The sequence below is a fragment of the Tenrec ecaudatus genome, chromosome 5 (assembly GCF_050624435.1).
Source record: "Tenrec ecaudatus isolate mTenEca1 chromosome 5, mTenEca1.hap1, whole genome shotgun sequence".
NCBI classification, from domain to species: Eukaryota; Metazoa; Chordata; class Mammalia; order Afrosoricida; family Tenrecidae; genus Tenrec; species Tenrec ecaudatus.
In genome coordinates this window covers 166179953-166196039 of record NC_134534.1, presented here as the reverse complement: position 1 = coordinate 166196039, position 16087 = coordinate 166179953, and the positions used below count along the sequence as shown (strand labels likewise).

General features: G+C 34.2%; 1 protein-coding gene across 15 annotated transcripts in view; it reads right to left on the bottom strand.

Moving 5' to 3' along the window:
- Window positions 1–16087, bottom strand: part of KMT2C (lysine methyltransferase 2C) — a 327314-nt gene that overhangs the window by 120879 nt on the left and 190348 nt on the right. For 13 of the 15 annotated variants that reach the window (XM_075550191.1, XM_075550199.1, XM_075550194.1 and 10 more), the window contains exons 10-15: window positions 15844–16013; window positions 14896–15047; window positions 13626–13739; window positions 11842–11913; window positions 9802–10517; window positions 256–375 (exon numbers count right to left, since the gene is read on the bottom strand). In XM_075550191.1, the coding sequence (XP_075406306.1) occupies window positions 256–375; window positions 9802–10517; window positions 11842–11913; window positions 13626–13739; window positions 14896–15047; window positions 15844–16013 (1344 nt within the window). The remainder of the gene's footprint in view (window positions 1–255; window positions 376–9801; window positions 10518–11841; window positions 11914–13625; window positions 13740–14895; window positions 15048–15843; window positions 16014–16087) is intronic. The other 2 variants (XM_075550197.1, XM_075550202.1) reach the window with 2 other exon arrangements.

Genomic DNA, 16087 nt, shown 5'->3' with positions numbered 1-16087 from the left:
AAAATAGGAACACCTAAAAAGTAATCATGAAAAGTACTGAAATTTACATTTAAAATTAATCACGTAAAATTATAATATTCACCGTTTCCAGGTTTTAAAATATAAATGTATTGTTTTTATACATTAAATATTCAAATTTTAAAAAGAAACTGTGAAAGCTAAACTATTTACCAGTAATAGATGTATTTAGTTGACTTCTACTAGGGCAATACAATAAAAAAAATGATACATGAATGTAGATGTAATTTTATTTACCACTTTGATGCTCCAAATGGCACTGCCAGGAAGCTGCCTGGGTTTAAAAATATCACGACCTTCTGAAATGTCTGTGGACCAGGAAGGTGGGCTCACTGTATTATGGGCACTCCAAGCCCCCTAGGATATGGCAGGTGAGAAAATAGATGTATAAACTCCGCAACATAAAAGTAAAAGCCAGCAAGCAACTAAGGAATTGTAGTACAGCAAAACAAATGCAGATGTGGAAAATTTTGACAAATTGGTTCAAGGTAGGTAAAATAACCTTTTATTTATAGTGACTGTATACGTAAATGTTTGTAGCCACCATTTACATGAAATGCCATACTCTGGTTGCAATATCAGCACATGAAAAGTTAAGGCTGTATACCATCACTGCTGGATCATGAACTATAATGACAGCACCAAGCAAATAAAAGCCAACCAAAGTCTAGTAATTAACACCTAAGAAACTCCCTGTGGACTATCTATGTCTCTCTTGTTCACTATTGAAAGAATGGCTAATATTAAAGGACAGTAGGTAAACCTCCATTATAGACAACAAAACCAGGTGGCCAAAGAATGGTAACCAGAAACACGGGCAATTTAAACAGACATTTTAAATTGTGAAAAATTCTTTTCAACCTGAAGATGAATAACTATTTCAATTCTAGTGTTTACCTACACTTGTTTCAGTGACCATTCGTTGTAGGTTTTGATTTTTATTTAAAGAAACGAATTATTAATTACAAAGGGACTAATTTTAAAAGTAAAGAAATGATACAGCATGTGGCCCTAAATTTCCTAATTGAAATGCCTCCAGTAGCTGATAAAACATACTGGAAATAGTATCTTACTAAAACAGTTAAAATTATGTCATTTCCTTCACCAAAAAAACTACATTTGACAATAATCTGAACTAATCTGAAAAAATGTTAAATGGCACAATTTCTGTTTCCATTTGAGCTCCAGCTGGAGGATTAAGTTTTGAATGTCCTGAGAGTTCAGATTGCCTTCAGTATCTCTTCCTGTAGACCTGGCCCCTGGACATGGATATGAGCATGGCAATCATAAAATGGAACTTCCAGATTAGAAAATGTTAACTAGCATAAAGAAAAATGTTCACTACACAAGAAAATACACATGTCAATCAAGACCCTAGCTTGAATTGAGTAATCCAGCAATGCACACTTTTATTAAAATAGTAAATTTTATTATACAAGGGCCAAAATTTAAGACAAAAATACTTGCCAGGTCTCTAAAACAATATCAAATAAGTAGTATCTTATCACCACATAAAAATACTGCAAAGAATTAAAATAATACACTGGAAATATCTTGAATAATGTTTGATGGAGGGGATATAATTAATGGCTAATAGTTATTTTTGAAAAAAAGCACAGAATTGACACCAAATCGGTTCAAACCTCAAACATTTTAAATTCAGCAATCCCACCAATTCTCTATGGCAAATATATTTTACTTTTTAGGACTATTATTATTTTTTATGATTAAATCATTTTATTGGGTGCCTGTACATCTCTTATCATAATAAACCTTTCAGAATTATTTGTATGCTTCCCTCTGGACCCATCAAATCTCTAAGCTAACTTTCCCAAGACTTATCTATTTGGTAAATCGATTTCACTAAGAGCAACCTCTGCAAGTGAATCATCTCATGCCCTCACTGCCCAAACTACTTCCCTCTATGCGCATGTCTATTTTTCTATGTCCAAGTTTTTGCCAACCTCTATATTGTCAAGTTATTACTCTATTCTCATCTTTGTCAAACTGGCAACATTTGGCACATAGTTACGTTAGATTCTGTAGAAACAATCTGCTAGTTTTTCTGCAGGGCTTTCTCAGTCTCCTATGCAAATTATATGGAGAGCTCCATATCATCTCTAAAAGAAAATGGTGTTTCCTACTTTCCTAACACATTTCTTTAAATATTCTCATTTCAAATGTTACTCTCTATGACGAGGGCTTTAAACACCCTTCTTGGGGGTTGTTGGCTGCCAAATCCACATTTCTAGTTTTTATCTCTTCTGAGACCTTTACATTGGTATGATTTTCAAATTCCTTCTTAATATATCCATTTTGTCACCAACCACCTCTTGGATTTATCAGATTTCAAACCTCCAGAATCTGGTTCCTTCATGTAGTCTCCCTCTTTATAAATGACATTCAGTCGTCCTGTCAGAAAACTGGGAATCATCTTTGATTACCATTCTCTCCCTGACCCTTCAAATCTTCATCCCCACCACTTCACTTCTTCAATAAAAAATGATCAAGTAAATACACTCGTTTTCAAATCAAATTAGGTTCCAAATCATGTGACTTCTTTGCACCTCCACTGCCAGTAGCCCAGCTCTCCCTAGACCCCATTTCATACTGAACATATTGCAAGACTTTATTGGTTTTCATGCTCTCATGCTTTTATCTCTTTAAGTCTCTTTCCAAAGAGCAACCATAGAAACTTTAAAAATATATGCCTTTGCTCAAGTAAATTGGATCCTAATTTTAAATCCCCCTCCCCCCACCCAGCGACAATTGGTCTCAGCCCTAAATAATGATCAAATTTAAGTGTCTAAAGTAGTATATAAATCAGACTGAAAACAGTTAACTTATTAAAATAGCTAAAATTAAAGTTATATTATTTCCAATAACTACACTTGGCTTAATCTGGCACAGATGCTAAATACTATGGAGAAATATTTACTACCTAGAGATAACATTTTAACAAAAAAACAAAACAAACACACAAAATACAAACCTTTGGAGTACTTCTCCAAAGAGGGATTTTCCCTCTGCCAGTAGGACCTAGTTAGTAACCTCCTTGCTATCTTTCAAACATACAAGCTCTTCAGCAATCAGAGTCCTACTGATACAGAACATTTCTACAATATTCCACCTCTATAACCCTTTTGAAAGTGGCTGGGTTTGTAGAACTGTTCCAGTATAGCCTTACCTAAGTCCTATGGGAAAAGCTTTTCTCTGCCTAGAACAGGGACTACGGAGTAAGAAAATGGTAAGTAGTAGGAGAACAGGCTATTCTGGGAAACACTTTTCAATAGAAGAAATATTGCTGGTTTTATATACAACATTAAGTAATCAATTTTCCAGTTTTCAAAGCAGCCAATATCATGTCAAAGTCCTAAGTCTATCTTGAATTTATCCTTTCCCCTTATATATGCAAAACCAAAGTTGCTATTAACTTATGAGTCCAATGTAGAAAAAAATGAAAACACTAGAGAGCTAGACAAGGACAGAGGACATGTAGAAAATGGAAAACAAGGTTTATAATTTGTCTGTTTGATACATATGCAATCATGTGTATATATCTTACAGACTATTTTTATCTTAATAAGTAGGAACCATCTCAATGGCATCTAACAACAACAAAGTCTTATATTAAAAAATTAAGTTCAATAGTAAGTAGAATAAGACATTAGGCTGGGCCATGATAGAAAAAAAACTACTTTCAAAATACAGAGATAGTTGTCAAGCTGTTTTACCTCTCGATAATTTCATGACACAAATTTGGTTGTTACTAGATTTAGAAATGTTTTCAGAATATCACTACAGGCACAAATAATCACAATGGGAGGTTAGTGTTCTTATTTATGCGTTTAGAATGAGACTCCTAGGGTTAGACATGTTTATGTTTAAAATAATGGTCTCACAGTGATTCAGAGCAAGGTTTCTCTGACTTGAAAGTGCATAGAGACTCCCTGAAGGCGTTGCGAAAATACAATTTAGTTAGACTTGTATGCAAGACCAAAGATTCTGCCTAAACCACTTAACGATGATGTTGATGTTCCCAGTTGCTGCCGCCTATACCTTTGAGTATCAAGCATCTGCCTTTCACTTCACAAAGGTTGACTGCTTATCGGCTCATCTGTGAAGCCATCCCAATCTTCCTTAAAACATTTGCTCCATTTCAAAATTTGTGGTATAATCATCCTATAAACTTGTTGCAGAGCTTTCACTGATTTGGGACCATGTTTATTGAGTGCTGTTCAAAATTGATATTAACCCTGATCTCCCAAGGAATTATTATCCATGACAGAAACTCAGACCCTTTTTAGAGGGCACCCTATCAAAATTAAGGTTTATTACTGAAACAATCTGCCTGCTGCCATCCACTGATTACGTTGTTTTGAATAAATGCGTGTATGTGAACTGGATCCCTCATAGCAATATTTTACTTATCTTTGTGCTATCTATCTTCTAATTAAACCTTTTTCAAATACTCTGGGAAGTACCAGATACAAAGCGTCTGTCTTTTAGCCATCCCCAAATGGACAATCACAATTTGTCGGCATAGTTTTTCTTTAAAGAAGAGCATTAAGTGTACTTTAGACCAAAAAAAACCTCCCACAAAAAACCTTCAACACAGATTCTTCCTATTGGATTGGCTTTTGTAAAACCAGAAATGTTTACTATTAACAAACAAAAAGGAAATAAGCCTACTTGTTGTAACTAACTGAGAACAACCCTCTACAACTCAACATTCTGGAGGCTTGCCCTTTTGGTAATAGAAAGTGACCATGTGACCCTGGAACGCTTCACTTGAAATGGTTTCAGAGAACTCTAATATGCTGTTACATCCCATGGGTCATAATAAAATCACTTAAATTTGTAAAAAAAAAAAAGTTTCGTTTAAAAATAGTGGGAAAGTAGTTATGATCAAAGGAAAATAGTTATAATGAAATGAAAATAGAAATCTATTAAATTGAGGTTTCACCCTTTCTACAAAACTTAATAGATTATCACTCTACTACATAACAAAACTCTTAATTTATCCACATATATGATGCTAGCAATAACAAATGGTGAATATAAAAACATCAAAAATGATGAAAAAACTAATTGGCAAATGTTTTACTATGTTTATTTTTAAAAACAAAGTAAGGTTTTAAAAAGTAATGTGGAAAGGAAAGAGATAATCCAATAATTGATTAAATCAAGGTGTGAGTAAATAACATCAATCTAGTTTACTCATAAAAACAGGTTTCTAATAAAATATCAATCTACAGTTTAAAAAAAGAAAAGAAAAAATTCTCAGGTTTGTCAAAAAATTTAAATATATAAGAAGAAAACATGTTTTCTTCTAGTAACATTTTCTTGTAAAATTTACTTTAAAACAATTAATTTGATGCAATATTTGATAACAATGTCATTACTACCATGAATATATGAGTTTGAAGTAATCATAGTCATGGCAGTCTTCTAAGAGAATAAAAATTTAGAGAATAAGGATCAATAATATAAATGCATTACTATATCTTAGAATTACCAAATTTTAATGGTAAACACAGCTGTGGAATACCAAAAAGCAAAGTCACTGCCAACAAGTGGATGCTGACTCTTAACACCCCTGTAGGAATGGTGAGATGAGTTTCACTATGTGGCCAGCTTTCTCTACTAAAAAGGCCTCTTCTCTTCTCAGGGGGCTCCTCTCCTCCTCAGGACAAGCTTCTCTGTGCCCTGCAGTTTGTCCCCGACCAACTTTGTCATAGGGTCCTCCCAGGGCTGTCATGGTCTTAAGTGTTATAGCACTTGACCTAAGGGATAGCTCTTTTTAGGAAGTTCTGTGCCTCCTTTCATTCTCCTGTTGCTCTCTTTTCTTTCACCTTTTCTCGTTATGCTTCTGCATTCTTATTATCTTTATTTTTTTTTCTGTCTGATAACCTTGAGGAGATTGCCTATCTATCAATACAAGGGGGCTTTTTATGGAAAAATCCATTATTCTTTAATCTGATTTTTCCATGAATTTATGCCCTTTTGTATATACAGCTTCTTGTCAGTTTCAAGCCATGGCCATCTTAGTAAGGGCCACAATTTGACTAATCCCCTTTAGGTTGGCCAAAGGCACTATAGTTGTTTGTAAGCTACAACTGACTTCTTCTGACCAATCCCTACATAGGACTTACCAATCAAAGGGAAGGCTGCAGCCTAGCAACAGACATATAGCATAAAACTAAAAGTTGCTTAGAGCTTTCCCAGGAAATAATCAAGCTCCATAAAATTAACATATGAGGTATAAAACTAAGGAAAAGAAAACTCCTCAGGACTATGTTTCTGCCACAGGATGTCTCAGATTCAGAACATCCAGTATATTGACAGATACATACACATACACACACATACTGATAATCACATGTACATAAAAAATATGCGGAGTGATTTTTGTACTGCAACAAATGCCTTTGTACCAGTTTTTAAATGTGTCCTGTAAACAATTGAGAAGGCAGAATAGTCTTACATCAGTCCTTGAAAATAGTAAAAGCATACTTATATATTTAGCTAACCAATCTTCAATTCATGTGGTATTTCTTTTAACATTACCAAAAACTGTGAACTAAAATTTTCCTATTTTTCCAAACTGCTTATACTGTGCAATATGGTACTAACTGGTATTCCTGAGCACTGGAAGTAATGGCTAGTGCAAGGTGAGATCTAAATTTGTAAAATACAAATTATAATTCAAACATTTATGAAAATAGAATATGAAATACCTCAATAATTTTGATACTGACTAAATACTGAAATATTTTAGGATATTACACTGAATAAAATTTACTTAATTTCACCTGTTTTTAATTTCTATTTATTTATTTACTTATTTAAATCATTTTATTGGGGCTCGTACAACTCTTATCACAAAATCCTTACACCCATCCATTGTGTCAAGCACATTTGCACATTTGTTGCCACCATCATTCTCAAAACATTTGCTCTCCACCTGAGTCCATGGCATCAGCTCCTCATTTTTCCCCGTCCTTCCCCTTTTCCCCCTCCCCTGATAATTTACAAGTCATTGTTATTTTTTTATATCTTACACTGTGCAACATCTCCTTTCACCTACTTTTCTGTTGACTGATCTCCAGAGAGGAGGTTATATGTGGATCCTTGTAATCGGTTCCCCCTTTCTACCCCACCCTCCCTGCACCATCCTGGTATCACCCCTTTCACCACTGGACCTGAAGGTTTCATCTGTCCTGTATTCCCTGTTTGCAGTTCCCATCTGTACCAATGTATATCCTCCGGTCAAGCTGGATTTGTAAGGTAGAATTGGGATCAAGATAGTTGAGGGGAGGAAGCATTTAACAACTAGAAGAAAGTTTTGTTTCATTATTGCTACACTTCCCCCTGACTGGCTTGTCTCCTCCCTGAAACCCTTCTGTAAGGGGTTGTCCAGTTGCCCACAAATGGCCTTTGGGTCCCCACTCTACACTCCCCCTCATTCACAACGATGTGATTTTTGTTCCTTGATGCTTGATACCTCATCCATTCGTATTTTATTATTTTAATTACTATTAGAATTTTTTTTACATTATATTTAAATTAGACAGAATTGGCTTAGCCTTCTTTTGGCTTACATGTCTAGAGGCCACTACATAATTCAATTACTATCTATCACAATTTAATAAGAAACAAAGAAAACCTGAAAGATTTAAATCACCATTAATTTTTAAATGATTTCTATGAACATCACATAGTATTAGAAAATTGTTTGGACAAACACAAGAGTGTGGGATTAGGAAACCAAAATAATTTAAATAAACCAATCTATAGTTCTTTAAGTAGGATGGCACTCAGTAGATTGACAGGCCAAAGAACTGAAGACATTAAGGAAACTACAGCGGTGGTAGTGAGGCTGGAAATCCATCAACCAATAACTGGAAACCAGAGAAGCTTGCTCTCAGCATAACCAGTGTCATGAGACTCCACGTCATTTAACAGCTAGCTCTGACTGCTAAGAATCTTAAAAACAAAACAAAAAATCAACCCAATACTATATAAAACAAAAAACGCAACAACACATAGTATCATAGAAATTAGGGTAATAAAATTTTGACCTTCAGCATTTCCAATACAAGTTATCAACATTCCTGTTTAGGCGCAGATTATATCTTGGAAGCTATGGCCCTAGTGCCTAAACACCAATTTAAATAAAAGGAAGTTCTATCTCACCGCAATAAAAGGAGCATACTAGCAACCTATGAATCATCAAGAGAAGTATGCTTCCTACACACTAAACCACGTTTGAAAGACTTGAAAAAACCAATAGGGAGGTAACACAGTCTATAATTTATTTGTGAGATTAGTACCTTTGTACATATTGTGTCCATAAATCTACTTAGCATCAACAGTAGCAGCAAATAGTAAACCAGTAATGAGATAGTGTCAGCTAAACAGATATTAAAGTATTACCAGAATTGAGATAGAAGAGAATTAACAAAAGTAGTAGCAAATAAAAAATGATAGGATGGAAGACCCCCCAGGCCTCCCCCTCCAAAAAAGAGAAAGTACTTTCTCTCTCTCTCTGAAGTCCATTGAAAAATTGTCCCAATATATAAAATTAAATGTCTCAGTTAAGTGAAGCAGACATTTTTCAATAAAGAGCTGTAAGATTTTAAAGGAATATAAAGTAAATATTTAAAGAGAAAGTAAATTTGAGAGTTAAATTTCCATTACTGTTTTCAGTGTCAGAAGTACACTATAAACTATTAAAAAGTAAGAAAAAATACACTAGTAAAGTCTACTTAAACTTATAGGGGAGAAAGACTGACTTGAGAAGGAAAAATCTCTCTTGGAAGAACAGAAAACAAACAGGAAACTATTTAAAATTAAAGTGTATATAAAGTGTTTCAGTTCTCTGCCATAAACAGCTACATCTAATACAGCAACTAAATATTTTATCCTAAGGATTGAATCTGAAGATGTTAATTTTCACATTAAAATCCAGTTTTTCTCTGATTTACAATTCTAAAATTAGATTTAAGGTTAAGATAGAATTCATGTTTTTTAAAAAATGAAACTTTAATAATCACTGAGAGCAATTTATGAGACTTACAACGTCCAATTGGTATTGTGACTAAATAATGAAATGTCTGATATTTTACCATTTTATAAAACGCTTCAGAAGTGCCAATTTTACAGAAAAAGAAATCACTTTTAACTCTGGTATCTTCCCTTTGCTGCATCCAAACTCACACTCAATGTCATCAAGTCTATACTGACTCACAGGGCCCTATAGGGCTGAGTAGAACTTCCCTGTGAATTTTCAAGACTAACTCTTTACAGGAGTATACACTCCCACCTTTCTCCTGCAGAGTGGCTGGTGGCTTCAAAATGCTGACCTCGCAGTAAGCAGCCCCACACGTAACCACTATACCATCAGGATTCCTAAAATATTTATTAGAGGGGTAAAATAAATGTTATTACATCCCAAAGCTATACTGCTGTTTAAAGATCTGCTGTTAGTTTGAAAAAACAAAGTTTTTAAAAAAGTTTTTCTATTAGAAACTATAATCAAATGTTATCGTTTATGCTTCAACCAAGCTGTAATTTGAAAATAAGATCACTTCAGTTTGGTAAATGATCATCTTCTTTAACAGCACTAAAAACAACCAAAACAAGTAAGTCAACAATACAACATGTCAGTTCTAACTGAGGATAGTAAAAGTTTCTCTTCACACCAAAGCTGCACACATATTTTATTTGATATAATTACTCCAGCATATTTTCTGTAAAAACCATTAAAAAGCATCCTACCTGTTTGGACCGAGGTCTACCAGGAGAAAATTTTCTTTTGGTAATAGCTGGTTTACCCATGCCAATCTTTGGAGTGACTGAGATGTACGTTGTTGGCATGATGTTTCCAGCAGAAGAACTGAGAGTTGAAGGGAAACTGTGCAGCATGTCATGTGAAGGCAAGTCTGAAGAAAGAGTTGGAGAGGAAGACATATTTGTCTTGCTTATGTCTGATGCTGACGCAAATGATGATTCTGCCTCAGCCGGTAATTTTAAAGATGTGTCTCCTTGGCATGAACTACCTTTTACATAACCCTCGATTGCAGGAGTCTTTTCAATTTCCATAAACCCACTGGAGGAGTCAGAGTTTCCTTTCTGTTCCATTTCTTCTTGTAGCTTTTTTGTAGGCAACTGTTCTGTAGAAGATAACGGAGTACTTTTTTCACATGGGATCATTAAGGTTTCTGGTGTAACAGAGACAGATTCAATGGCTAATTTTGGAGATCGTGATTCCTCTGGGGTTACCACCATTTTAGGTTCCTCTGGCAACTGTAGCTCCTCTTGCTGCACAATGGTTTGCTGTGTTGTGACTTCAATGTTTTCTGTCACTTCCATTTTGCTTTCCTTTCGATCTTCATCGCAAATATGCATCACTTTTGAAGGCATTTCCAGTTTTTCACTACCAACTTCATTACAAATTTGATTTTCCAACTTAGGATTCATTTTGTCGTCAGATTCTATAAAAATTGGAATACTCATATGAATGTATATACATATTTAAAGAATTTTAATTGTGATCAAGTATAAGACATTAATAATATGTTATTAACTATTGATGCTTTGTAGCACCAATCACAATCATCATCATCATCACCGACTTGTGGAGAAAAGAAGGAGGCACGGTGTCAAACATCCTTTTGGTTAAACCAGGGATGAAATCTCAAGTACCCATAAAGAAGTATAATAAATAATTTAACAAAAGTCAAGATACATGAATAGCTTATGGATTAGTATCATGCTTGGATCAGAACTAGATAACCTTAAAAAAGAAATCCCTGGGATTTAAGAAAATTTCTGGTAAGAATATGCTGTCTAAATTATAATTATAGATTCAACCCTATTAAATACATTTACATACATATAAATGTATATGTATGCACATACATATGTAAACACATAATACAAATATATGCAGGATTCACTTCACTTTCATATTCTCATCAGACATTACGTGCATATGGAGCAGGAACGGGTCGCTAGGAGTTGGAACCCTAACAATAACAGATAGGTTATGCGTTTGTGCACACACGAAAACACAGACTTTTATAGCTTGAGTGATTAAAAAGGCTTTAATATTATGTAGTTGAAGTTATCATTTTTATTTTACAGCTTAAAAAAACAGGCTCAGTTGATGTGTTTAGTTTACTGAGGTTTACCCATTAAAAAGTTAACACTGGTCTAGAATACACAAATATTTTTCAATAGCAGAAACTTCAAATGCTATATTCTGTAAATTCAAATGAATGACAAGCAAAGATAGAAAAGATTTACCAACTAAAAAAAAATTATTGTGCTTAACTATACCTACCATCATACTCAATATAATGGCATAACTCTTGTTCTTATTTATCATCTATAATCTAAAGAAACTAACCTGGGCAAGTCATTAAACATAATTAAACATCTTAAATAGCTATTCAGTCCTTGACTGGTATATTTTTTCCCATTTTTTGACTGGTATATTTTAAATCAGTGTGCTAAATACTTAACCCAATCTTCCTTAAGAGTAAAATTACTTTTGGTTACTAGATTCTTAAATGATTGTCACTTGCTTCAAAATGTAACAAATATTTGACATAACATCTCTTATAGAAGCTTGAAATTTGATTAGAATCCATCACCAATATTTGTCAAGGAAAAGCAATGTGTATGTAGAAGTTGTAAAATCTTTGAAGTATCCATTAGTATATTTGAAAAGTTAATGAACACTGATTCAAATCTGCATAGTAGCCATAAAGATCTTATCTCATAAACTGGTATTAGACAGAGTTAAATGCTTACCAGAAATGAGAAGATCATCTGTGTCAAGAGTTTCTGGTGTTTTCTGCTGCACTTCAGTTTGAACTTCAACTGCTGAGAATAACACATTATGGTGTCTGTAGCAAATAGTCAAAATTCCTGGACCACTAGCTGTTCTACACAGTAATTTGAGTAATATTTTTATTTCTCTGCCAAACATGTTTCCATTATATGCACTAAAATTATTAACACTATTTGTTAGCAAGTAGATTAAGAGTGACAAAATTAGGAATCTTATTAAACACTCTGATATAATTTACTATAGTTTTCTTTCATTTTTAATTACTTTACCTCTTCACGAAACACACATTTGTAAAAAGTTGTTCATGTCATTTTAATTAAAAAACTTCAGGATTTCTGTGTGCATACTTAATCTACATAATGTACAATTTCACACACAATCCCATAATTTCATATAAAATTATAAATAAACTCAGTGGTTTCTCTAATCCTACAATCTCATGTAAAGTAGCAACTTTTATCAGTACTATAAGAAAGCTCAAACAATATACAAAGGAGCTTTTAAAAACTTTATGGAAAAATAGCAACATTTTTTCATTCCATTTTTTCACAAACTATTTGAAGTCCTTTGTACATTGAAAAAATCCTCACTAGAACTATACTAAATTTTTATTAACTCAGCATGAAACTCTTCACATTTAGCAATAGCTATAAGTTAGGATTTACAAGCCTAACTGAAGAGAAAATACACCCAAATTACTTTCAAGTGAAAATTTATTTAACCCCTACACAATACATGCAGTCTAGATTACGGCAGAACTACAAATCTTCAAATGCCATTTCTCTTATTAATTTCTCCCTTAATCTACTTAAGGTAATTATTTTCCTAAAATGAACAGCTCCCTTATGACCAATTTTCTAAGTGACTTTTAATGAGGGAGCTAAAGCTTTGGTGGAGGCCACATATATTGACTATAAGCAGGAGTGAGATAAAAAGTATCACTACAAGGGTTCCTATTCTTACATGCATGCATTTATTTAAATGAATGAACAGGCAAACAAACAAACAAAGGCTCTGGTTTCGGTGGATGTCTAAAACAGGTTCTTTCAGTAATGCACTTGGTCTTAGTTCTGCTGGAAAGGCTTCCAAGGAAAAGAACAAGAAAAGCAGTGCCCAAATATCAGCTAATTCAAAGAGATTTTAAGCAAGATCAAAGGCAATGGAGGTGATTTTATGATAAGAATCGTAACTGGGAAAAATTTTGTATTTACCAAGTGATTTAGAAATTCCAATCAAAACAGTGGCTTCCAAGGATATTGGGCCAATTAAGCTCAAAGCAGAGAGGTTAGCACAGATCTTCTTTTTTTGGGAGGGAGGGGTGCGTTGGGTGGTGTGGGGTGAAAAGAGTTCATCTTGATTCTTGACAGATTTTGAAAACAAAAACCCATTACAATAACAGGAGCTTATTATGAAGACATTTTTAAGAAAACTGCACTGGTGAAGAAAAGGTCAGGAAAGTTACACAAGGAATTTATTTCCATCATGACAGTGCATCTACTCGTTCAGGGTTGCCAGGGTCTGTCCTATGAAAACTGCAATAGGAAACCTTACGCCGTTTACCCTACAGCCCTGATCTTGCCTCCCTTTATACACCGGAGTAAAAGCCAATCCTGGTATCAGGCAAGGCACCTAATGTTACCACGAAAACCGCATTAAAAATGTGCTAAGAGACTCAGCTTATTCACGAGTCTATTCGGTACATTTTCTTTACAAAATGGAATACAATCATCACGAGCATTCTTACCATCTGAAACAATTCCAGGTTTGAAGTCTTGCCCTTTGACATCTTTACTGACAGCATGCTCCATAAATACCACATGGTCCTCAGGTCCTTCAACTTCCATTTCACTGTTATAATCTTAACAGAAAACAATTTTATAAGCAAAAATACCTTAAGTATAATTTATGTTTTCCTATTTCAAGCAAATATACTTACATTTTTTTAAAACTGGTAAAAGTAAAATGCATGAAATGATAATTGGCATTTTACTATTTTTAAAAGGTTTTCTCTGCATGTCTACAGTGGTGTCCCTTATCCAGGGTATTGCTTTCTGTGGTCTCAATTCCTTAAGGGAGATCTCAATTCAACAAACATTAAATAGAAAATTTCAGAAAGCTTTAAACTACAGCCACTGGAGTGGCCTGAAGAACTCTTTTCCTGCTCCACTCCATTTCACTCAGGGTGTCCCACTCCCTTACCCACACAATGTGCCTCATTTGCCACTTAGGAGGTGTTTCATTTATCTCAGAGTGAAATTAGTGCTTATCATAATGAATATATAAATTAGACTATATCATAGGTATGTATGTATAGGAAAAATATAGTACATATGAAACAGAAAACAAAATAAACTCAACTGCCATCAATTCCATTCTGACCCATAGTGACCCTACAGGAGAGGGTAAAACTGCCCTTACGGGTTCCCAAGATTGTAAAAGAAGAGTAGAAAGCCTAATTTTCCTCCTATGGAGCAAGTGGTGGTTTGGAACTGCTGGTTAGCAGGGTTAGGTAAACCTCTTACCCATGGCTAAATCAAACTTTTAAAAGTTGCCAATTAATACTGATAAAAATGAAAAACCAAATGGTAATAAGCAAGTCTTACCCATTTAATCTTATCCTCATAACAAGCAATATATACATATTCCATATTTGAATAAGATTTTGTGTTCAAGTTGCAGAAAGTACCATTTAAGAGAGACATTATTAAACTAAAAGCTGTTTGAAACAATATAATGCTGATTAGGAAAAGCAAACTAAGCCACATGCCTAAAGGCTGCACAACTTTTAATTGTTGGCTTAAACTACAATACTGAAATTCAAATATGAGGAAATTATGTTAACACAATTAGATTAAATTTTGGTCGATAGACAGAAATGACAAAGAAAACAAGTTGAGAAAGTGAGACTATGATGGGATCTGATATATAGGATTCCCTCAATATCATTATTAAAATGATACATTGTTGCTTGATTTATAGCTTGCTTTAAAAAAAAGCAAAAATCTTAGGCTTACCTGTACTAAGTCCAGTCATCTCCATTTCATCCCCTGTCTGTATAGAATGCAGCTCTGCTGTTAACTGCTTGCAATACATGCAGATATATTCTTCTTTTAGCTGAGAATCCAGTTCATGATCTGGTGGCTTGTCACATTCTAAATGAACCCACCTACCATGATAAATATACTTAAATAAACAAATTCAATTTAAATTAAAGTTGATATTCAGAAAAAGAGACAAATTGCTGAACTAGTAAGGGCGGGAGGGGTAAAAGAAGAGGAGAGATAGATTATAAACCACGCCCACTGCTATCAAGTTGATTCTATCTCATAGTAACCCTACAGAACGGAATAGAACTACTTCATAGTATTTCTGAGATTGTAAATCTTTACAGAAGCAAGCTTCCACATGCCTCTTACAGACTAGCTGGTGGGTCTGGACCACCAACTTTGTGGTGAGCAGCCTAATGGTCAATTCACTGCTTCACGAGGGCTGCAAGGGGTTGGTAAATGGCAAGGGCTTAAAAAAAAAAAAAAAAAAGCTTTGGCATTTTAAAATGTCACCACAGATGCACATTTCTAAAGTATTTCTTTTTTTGTCCTTTTTTATGCTTATTTTTTCTTCTTTGCTTTTGCCTTTCAAACACAATTTAATTTTATCAATACAAGGAGTCAACCAACCCTAGAAGGATAGTGGGTTACACTTTGGACTGCTAACTCCAAGGTTAGCAGTTCAGTGACATGTCACTCCACAAGGGAAAGAGGGACAGTTCTACAACCTACAGGGTTGCTGTGAGTTGAAACAGACAACGCAATGGCAGTGGGATTTGGTTCCTATTAGCAGTCACGACTATAGGGATTACTAAAGTAACAAAAGCTTGGAGCTCAAGAAGTATATAGGAAGGCAGTGAAAACATGGATAAAAGAATATACAATACAATTTAATGAAATAACTTTATCTCTTACCTTTTACACATATTACAATGAAGCATGTCTTCCTGAAATTCTGGATGAAAACACTTCCCACAAAAAGGACATAGGTTATCCTGTTGTTGGTAGCAACTGTCACATACTAGGCAATTGTGGTGCCATTGAGAACTAGATCTTGTGCCACATTCTACACATATTCTGCAATTCTGTACACCAAAAAAATTATTATGGATAAAATAGTTTATTTCAATTTTTATACAAACCTTTAAAAACACCCTGA